This window comes from Pogona vitticeps, chromosome 11 (assembly GCF_051106095.1).
Source record: "Pogona vitticeps strain Pit_001003342236 chromosome 11, PviZW2.1, whole genome shotgun sequence".
Classification (NCBI taxonomy): domain Eukaryota; kingdom Metazoa; phylum Chordata; class Lepidosauria; order Squamata; family Agamidae; genus Pogona; species Pogona vitticeps.
Window position 1 is genome coordinate 3,194,377 of NC_135793.1, and position 8,935 is coordinate 3,203,311.

At 45.0% G+C, this 8,935-nt stretch overlaps 1 protein-coding gene across 1 annotated transcript; it reads right to left on the reverse strand.

The window, feature by feature from the left end:
* Positions 1–2,238: 2,238 nt before the first annotated feature.
* On the reverse strand, positions 2,239–7,328 carry SERTM2 (serine rich and transmembrane domain containing 2). Its single transcript, XM_072981515.2, has 4 exons — positions 7,225–7,328; positions 6,844–7,041; positions 5,736–6,062; positions 2,239–3,782 (listed from the first exon to the last, which is right to left on the reverse strand). Exon 4 carries the CDS (start codon positions 3,227–3,229, stop codon positions 2,951–2,953), a length of 279 nt encoding a protein of 92 aa, XP_072837616.2. The 5' UTR covers positions 3,230–3,782; positions 5,736–6,062; positions 6,844–7,041; positions 7,225–7,328; the 3' UTR covers positions 2,239–2,950.
* Positions 7,329–8,935: the final 1,607 nt, after the last annotated feature.

Sequence of the window (8,935 nt, forward strand, 5' to 3'; positions counted from 1 at the left end):
TCCGGCTTTTTGGCTCAAGAGTTTTGCTCTGGTGATCCGTTGCATTCTTTAAAAACAAAATCTTACTTGATCTCCGCATATGTTCTTCTAAGGCTGCATATGCATTAGCAAATGGATAAGTACACATCATAAGTACCAGGCTGTAGAAAATAAAACTGCATCGTCAAGCTGGCTCTGAAGGACAGGATAAAACATGAATTGTGTTACATGATACACTTAAGATCCTATTAGAATATCCTTTAAGAAGAAAAAGCTCTCTGTTTATTCTAAAGCGGGCCTGTCTCGGTCTGCATCCAGGAAATGTAGCATGCTTTTCATGTATAATTGTTGATGGGGGGGGAACACACAGCTTCTTTTGTACGTTCCAGGCTCTGAAAGATTTGTGTGCCTAGAATGTAAGAGGAGGAAACAATAGAATCATAGAGTAATGGAGTTGGAAGGGGCCTATAAGGCCATCGTGACAACCCCCCCTGCTCAAGCCACAGTTTCCTTGTCTACATAGCACCGTTTGGGTGTAATATCTCAACGGTCTGACCAAGGTCCAGTCCTTTAGATACCTCCTATTTTTTGATAAAGACTGTAATTTCTATCAAGCTTTGCTTGGGGTGGGGGTGGGGGAAGAGAAGAAGAGGGAAAAGGGGATCTGGTTCTTTAAGACACTATAGAATGAGGATGGGGTTGCTCCCAAGGATTGCTGGTTGCTTCTGCAGGGCAATTGAAAACGGAGAGGGTTAACCGATGGAGCAACCTCTCCTGCCTTCATCATCTGTAGGTGCTCACCTATATACTCTTGTGTCTTCATCACGACATTCCAAACCTAGGTATAAATTCAGTGTTTAGTCCTCTGCTAGGATAAACTCATTGAATGACTTCAATGATTCTCACATAAGTGTCAACTTGTCACCTTTGCATTGATTCAAGGGGCATAGTCTAGGTCAGAAGTTGGAAGCTCAATTCTGTGCTGTGCCCACCCAGAGCCAGCCTGTGTGGCCTTGGGCAAGCTGCACCATCCCAGGATTTCCCCAGAAGAAGGAAATGAAGTGCTTAATACTCAGTACCTAGGAAACTCTAGACACTTGGAAAATTCAAAGTCAGAGGTGGGGTGCCTTTGGCCTTCCAGATGTTTTAGACAACATCTCCCAGATTTCTTTGCACTTAGCAAATGCCAGTTTGGAAGTTCTGGGAGTCAAAGTCCAAAGCACCTAGAAGGTTCAAGTTTCTCCAAGCTTGACTTAGCACAGTTGTCCCCAGATGTTCTTGGACTAAAACTCCCAGGAATCCTGGCCAGCAGAGCTAGTGGTGAAGGGTTATGGGAGTTTTAGTCCAAGAACAACTGTGGACCCAAGGTTGGGAACCACTGGCTTAGATTTGGAGGAAGCCCGTGAAACAGAGTGAGACCCAGCTGGATTCCAAAAGAAGGTTCCAATTCAACATATTTTGATCAAGATGGGAAACTGCCCTATCCTGATTGATCTGGTGGATTGGGCCTGAGGCCAACTACGAGCCCCAGCTAAATTGAATCTATTGATCCACAAGATTTGCATAAAGTAATTACCATTAAGTAATTGATTCCGTACTTGGGATTAACAACTGGATTGAGGATCTAGCATCTAAAAGCCATCAAAAATACCACCTATATTTTCTTCAATAATCCAGAGAAGAGTGCATTCAGACCTATGTGGATTCATCCAGTCCCCATTCCAGCAGGAGGACCCGTCCTGTCCAAAGGAGGATTAGCTCTTACAAAACAAGAATGCCATGCTTCTAGACAAGGGAGCTCCCTGCTACATTCAGCACAGTCCTGGACTGGAATCTATGTGTTTGCTTGGCTAGATTTAGAACTAACTTTCTTCCCTGCCTTACGGTACAAGGGGTGGGTCAACCACTGCATACATTTCTGATTAGGCACTGGTTCTCTTGGAATTCTCCCATGAGTTTTGTTTTTAAAGCCATCTATCATTTTGCTCCAATACAGTAGGCCCCCCTTATCCACAGGATCAGTTTCTGCTGATTCACTTATCCACGGTCTGAAAATATGAAAAATATTAAAAGAAAAAATCCAAAAAATATAAATTTCAAATGATGAAGTTACCATAACTAGCCACTACAGGGAGCCAGAGACTATGCTATGTATAGTGTTTGCTATGATAATAGTGTTTGCTATCGTTTGCTTTTTTTAGCATCCACTGGGGACTTGGGATCAAGCCACTGTGGATACAGGGGTCCTACTGCATTATAAGCGACAAGGTATAATTGGGCAAAGCTCAGTCGTAAATCATACCACTGAGAAACGATTCCCCTTGTGGTTGTGTTGCCCCTCCCGCCCCCACCGAACGACTACCACTTGGGCGGAGGTCCCAACCGAGGTTTGATTCATTGCTATAAAGTGTTCTGCAAGTCCTGCGCCACCGGTCAAGAAAGAAAAGAGATCTAACGTAGGCATGCCCAGTTCGGCAGAGTTGGCCAAGCCCTACCCTTCTCCGTGGGGAAACTCTGGGCCAAATGCCACCAACCGTGGACGTAAACTTTATACGTTCCTTGGCCAGTCCAACGGAAGGTTGTGACTAAAGATCACGGCACCGTGGCTTGTTGCTCATCGTGGCAGGTTCAGCAGGATATTCGGTCTTCATTTCTAAGACAGAACCAGTGTTCCCCCCTGTCATCCCAGGGGACAAGACATTCAACCTCATGGATGCACCAAGTTGTTTCCAGCCAGCGTGCTTGGTAAGTCTTTGGATTTGAGTCCCAAGTCCGAGTCTCAAGCCAAATCCCTGTTAAAAACAAGCCTTTTCCCCCCAGAAAAAAATGGAGGGTGCGTGGGTTCTGAGTCATGCGTAGAGTCTGAGTCATGGGGGGGGACACTCAACTCAAGTCCGAGTTGAGTCCCCGGTTCAACTTGAGTCCGACTTGACAGTGAGTCCCGCAACTTGAATCCCTGTTTCCAGCTTCCCTAAGTCGTGGGGATTCTGCCCGGCATTTCCACATCTGTAAACTGCTGGATATTCTCAGTGCTTTCTGGAGCTGTGGTGATGGGGGAGATCACATGCTTCAGGCGCAGGAGCATGGTGAAGAGAAGGATGAGTAGCAGAGCCAGTAGTGTTAGAAACAGCCCCACGTACATATACAGGTTGGAGTACTTGTCTGGATTCGGCCCTCCTGTGGCTGGGGTTGGGGCCGGGTGGGCGCGGCCGGTGAGATTTCCATGGTATCGGAAGAAGGCTTCAGTCATTGCTTACTCAGGTCTTGTCCATGGTCTCTGTGGGTTCGTGAGTTTGCCCGATCCTTCTTTGGAACTATGCTGGAGAAGACTCTTAGAAGGCACTTAGCAGATCCGTGTGGAAGGGATCCCCATAGGGATCCTAATAGCTTTCCTGTGCATAGGACAGTAGTTCTCATGAGAGGGCCATCGTCTCATAGGGCATTGCCCAGTTGAATCGATCTTTGAGACACCTCCTCTGGATATTATTTTGTTTTATTGCGCTTTACCTACCTGCACTCTTTCTTGGGTTAATTTTTTAAAATATATATATATATATTTCTGACCTTTTCTAGAAGGAAAAGCTTCAGGAAGGGAATTCCCTATCCATAAGGTCAAGCCATGATCCATCGTTCCATGAATTATCTAGCCAATGTTGTCGTCTCATTCTGAAGCTTTTGATCGCCTGTCTTAGTCAGAAGGTTCACCACCAGCGACCGCATCAAAAACCCGTGATTAGCCTTTTCCACTTTTCCACCGTTATTGTCCACCTCACTGTTAAACAGAATCAAGATGAGTTTTCTTTCTGAAAGAAAAAGGGAGAAATGGAGAGCACCAAAGTAGATCATTAAACTAAGGGTTAACATTGTCTCTTTTTAACTTCTGAAAACTGACTTACTTACTTACTTACTTACTGCATGCATGCATGCATGCATACGTAGATGGATGGATGGATGGATGGATGGATGGATGGATGGATGGATGGATGGATGGATGGATGGATTTTTATGCCTCCTCACTTAGTGAAATAAACCCCACATGCAACACTTGTCACCCTCCTCAACAAGAACATAAAATGACAAAATATTTTTAAAAAACAATGTAAAGAGAGATAAATCACAACAGAATCAGCAAACTTTAGGAATTCTCTGAACATCTCTCTGTCCCCTGTCTATTTGCCTCTTCTTGTTCATGCCCTCCATTTCTGCCCTTGGTCTGTCAGTGCTGTGGTTCCAAGTTCAGTATTTCAGAAATTTAACTGCACCCAATGGAAGATCATGATTTTTTTTTGATAGTTTTATTCTGATCTCAGCCTCCTATCTCTGGCAGCTGTTTGAGTGGAAGGTAAGAGAACAGGCTCGTCTCTAATCCCCATCGACTGTTATTAAAAAATGACAAAACTCTATGCTCTAGACATGGCTTCTGAAAATATAAGAAGGATCTTAGAGCTGCAGGGGACCCCCATGGATCCTCCAGTCCAGCCCCTGTCAAGGAGGCACAGTGGGGGAATTGAACTCCCCACCTCTGGCTCCACAGCCAGATGCTTTAAACCCCTGAGCTATCCAGCAGTTCTAGGAGGTACTCTGAGATTAAATTACTTCAGTTGGGAGGCCCAATGTAGTCATCCTTATCCATGATGAACCATAAGGTAATAGTTGGCTGTTTTTTAACCTGCTTGCAACAGGACAGGACGTTGAGGTCCTCCAACATCATATTTGGTCAGAGAAGCCACAAAGAATTAGACCTCCGAGGTAGGCATTCTGTGACATTGCCACGTGAACCACTGAGAACCATTTCAGCCGCTGGCAACATACAGCTGAGAGTCTTGTAGCACCCGGAAGGCTCCTCGGGTTTTCTGTGACCCAAGCTTTGGAAGACTGCTACCTTCTCCATTAGAAGCCAATGAGCTGTGCAAAAATGTACGCAGGTCTATAAAACATGCTAGGCTTTAAAATGCCACAAGCATGCCCAAGGCTACACAGTCTGGCTCTTCTCCCGGGATGCCCAGTGGAGAATTGAACTCCCAACCTCTGGCTCTAGAGACGTAAACCTTTACTTTAGATCTATTTCATTTTTTAAAGAAGTTATGGAATTTTGGAGCAAGATCTCTCTCTCCGTGTGAAACTGATTCACGATGACTTTGGAGACCGTTGGCTTCTGAAAAGTTTAATGATGTTTTCAAGCCCTTTTCTATTCTGTAAAGACTTAAGAATCCTCCCTTCATGCCAAGCCTGCAAGTACTGCCGCCTAGCTATGCGGAGCTGTAGCTCTCGTGGTTGAGAAGACTTGAGTTCCAATCCCCACCAGAAGGCTCACTGAGTGAGAAGCTTTACTCTCTCAGAGTCTAACATATGACTCGGGAAAAACTACACACAGACACAAATAAAAAAAATCCTGTGATGCTTTTAAGATTAAAAATAGTTTTGTACAGTTAATAATGCTAACAAGAATTGGTTGAGGCTGTTCTGGTTGCTACCGAAACAGACGAAAAACAGCTACTTCTCTGAAAAATAATGTACAGGGTAATAGCAATGATGAAAAAATGAAGAGGAAGATCCATGCAAACCAGTGCTTCCCAACCTTGGGTCCCCAGATGTTCTTGGACTGCAACTCCCAGAAATCTTGGCCAGCACAGCCAGGGGTGAAGGCTTCTGGGAGTTGTAGTCCAAGAACATCTGGGGATCTAAGATTGGGAATCTCTGATGTAAACTGCTGAGGAGAAGGAGGAGATGAAGAAGAAGAATATTAATAATCATACCTGCGTCTTCTGCTCCACAGTCCCAAATTCAGAACATCACCGCAACAGATCTAAACGAGCGAGTTGCCCTCGTTTCATAGAGCTACTTCTCAATGAAAGCTTTCTCTCCAGTTAGCAGTGTTGAAGCAGGATCTTATCTTCACTTCTGCGTCTCCCAGATACCACCAACCAGAGGTGGGAACTAGCCTTCCTTAAGCCCAGAAGCTGAGTAAGAGGAGTCCTCCCTTATACCCAGGCAACTGGAGTAAACATTGCGGTTGCAGCAGCTGATAAGCCAGTTTTTCTTCTTCTTCTTCACTATCCCGAAGCAGAGGACAAATTAGGATCCTTGAAGAAAAAAGGGGAGGGGGGATTGTCCAGCAGGGTCAGCCAAAGAGATTTTGCTGCCTGAGACAGACCAGCCGATAGCTCCGCCCACTCGCTCACAGGAAAGTTCACAGAGCCCAACTAAAGCCCATGGAAAGCTACCCATGGAGCCGGAAAATCAAAGCTTCTCCCCTTCTCCTGTATTATAAACACAATCATAAAGGAATAATTAAGAGTTGGTTTCTCTCTCTCTCTCTCTTTCTCTCTCTCTCTCCCTCCCTCTCTCTTTCTGGAACCGGCCACTTTGGCTAGCCACCTCCTCCGAGAGCTGGCCCGGCTGAAGATGTTCTTCTAGCCAAGTGTCAAACCAAGAGAGCCCTTGCAAGAGGACCGAGTGAACGACTGGGGTCCTAGTAATTCACATGGCTCTATCGCCCTTGGATTTTACCTGGTAGATTGTCCTGCACCACCTGGTTTAAAGACAAGACCTCCTGGTCCCCAGGACGTCGGTTTCTTCGCCCACCCAAATCCATACTCTGGCCTCGCAGGGTTCATAGCTTTCAAGATCTCTTCCCTTCCTCTTAAAAATAGCCACCCACCCAGAACAACAGAGAGCTTCATGCATGCTTTCAAAAGAGGAATCCTTCGGGAGCATCCGTGTTCCTCCTTTCGGTCAAAAAGGGTCCCTTTCCCATGAGATTTCACAACAAAAATGAGAAAACAGCCCACCAAGAGCCCATGAAATGCAGGGAAGAAAACCAGTAGGTTGTTTTCAAAAAGAGAAAGAAACACAAGCCCTTACCTTTCCTATCAAGCCGGCCAGAGAAGGCATGCCCCCCCCCCAAACCCCTGCTTCGGGAGGACCCACGGGAAATCTCGGCATCCGATCCTCACTGTTTTGATGCTGGAGATGGACAGCCGGGCTTTCCAGAGAGTGCACAGTCAGAGTGCGTTTTCTACCCGCTGGATGCCACGATGTTGCATTGCGATTTTGCAGGTGCTGGAGAAAGAGAGAGACAGAGAGAGATGAATTATTCCCAAGGCGCCAGCGAGATGTCTTGATTTCCCCAGGCAGCAATGAAGCATTCGCCTTCCCAGTCCAAAAAGAGAGAGGGGCTCCCTCATCTATCTTGGGACTTGCCAAACAAGAGCAGCCTTGGGCCAGCTGGTTTTCACCACTTACATCTCTGGGCAACAAAGAACGAGGGCTGAGAGATGGATCTTTCCAAGCACCGTTCTGCCTCATCAGGAGGAACAGAGACACAGAGAGAAGAGGAGAGAGATTGTGGGGCGGGGGAAGACAGTGCATTACTATCAAACTTTCTATGAGCCTCTTCTTTAACTCCTTCTACGCCATGAGTTATAAAGGATCCTCCTTATTTTCATACCGGCGGACACCCAGATGCAAATCGGCAGTGTAGATCCAAAAATCCTGGATTATCTTCAAGGAGCTGTGTTGCACTTTTTCTTTTTCAATCCAGGTTGGGGGGAATCGGTGATTTATGGAGGCGACTCATTGATTTGATGTGTTTATTTAAAAATATTTTGGACAAGACCCGAGGGGGGTTGGCACAATGAAAGACAATGTCTAAATGTGTTCTCGAAGGCTTTCACGGCCGGGATCTAATGGTTGTTGTGGGTTTTTCGGGCTCTTTGGCCATGTTCTGAAGATTGTTTTTCCTGACATTTCGCCCGTCTCTGTGGCCGGCATCTTCAGAGGACTGGAGTAGGAACAGAGCATGGACAGAGTTCCTGCTCCAGTCCTCAGAGACTGGCGAAACGTCAGGAAGAACAACCTTCAGAACACGGCCAAAGAGCCCGAAAAACCCACAACAACAAAGTCTAAAGTTGAAAATCAAGGAGTGTACAACGGTGGTTGGCATCCTTAAACGATGTTTAAAACTAAGAACGGTGAGGGTAAAGAGGCCACTTAGATCAATAAAAGGCAATATTACCGCTAAGAACAACAAGTACACAAATATTAAAAAGGAAAAAAATGCTAAAAACTCAATCAAAGCAGTAGTGCGTCACAACACATCTAGAAATCACACACAGGTAGAGGACTGGGGCCTTAGCACTGCTTGTCCTTACCATTTCTCAGAGTGGTATTTGTTCCTTTTTATGAACTGCATACATCTTGTTTTAGCTTTAATATTGTCTTTAATGATGTCAGGTCTTTATACTCATTGTTCTTAGCTTTAAATAGGGTTTTTTAATGATGTAAACCACATTTGCCTACTCTTGTTTTCAGCTTTAAATCTTGTCTTTCAGTGATGTAAGCCGCCTTAGGTCCTTTTTAAGGAGAGGTAAAAATATATTAAATAAAATGATAAAAGAAAGAAAGAAAAGTAGGAATGCGTATTATGAGGCTTTAAAGATTCAAGCATGTGTAGACTGCAAAATGCTTGTTAGTCCGTCAGCTGCCACAACATCATGCTTCTTTTTTTTTAAAAAAAGAGGGAAATGAAAATAATGGATCAAAGTCTACAAACAGTGGATGACAGAATTAGTGCCTTTTGCCCACCGTTCATTTGATTTGAAATCCAAAGACGTTCCAAGCTCCACTCTTAAAAGATCTTGCCAAGACTCCTTCTGTATTCAACCCTGGAAGTCCTAAAGTAGGATGGTCGGTCCCAGGCGCACGAAATTTCGCAGGTCCGCAGCACATGGCCTTCAAAAAAGTAGTTTTTGACTTCCTCCTTTAGGAGGTAAGGAACAGTGAAGTACCTGTGTTGACATATGTTGGCAACCTGGTCAATTAGTAACTGGTGATCATATGCACACTCACATTGCCTGGCAATCATTTTACAAGTGTCTACTCTAAATGTGGGAGCTTCGTATTCATCATTTGTCAGAGAAATATTAAAGATATTTATCTGCTTATAGTTTGGAAC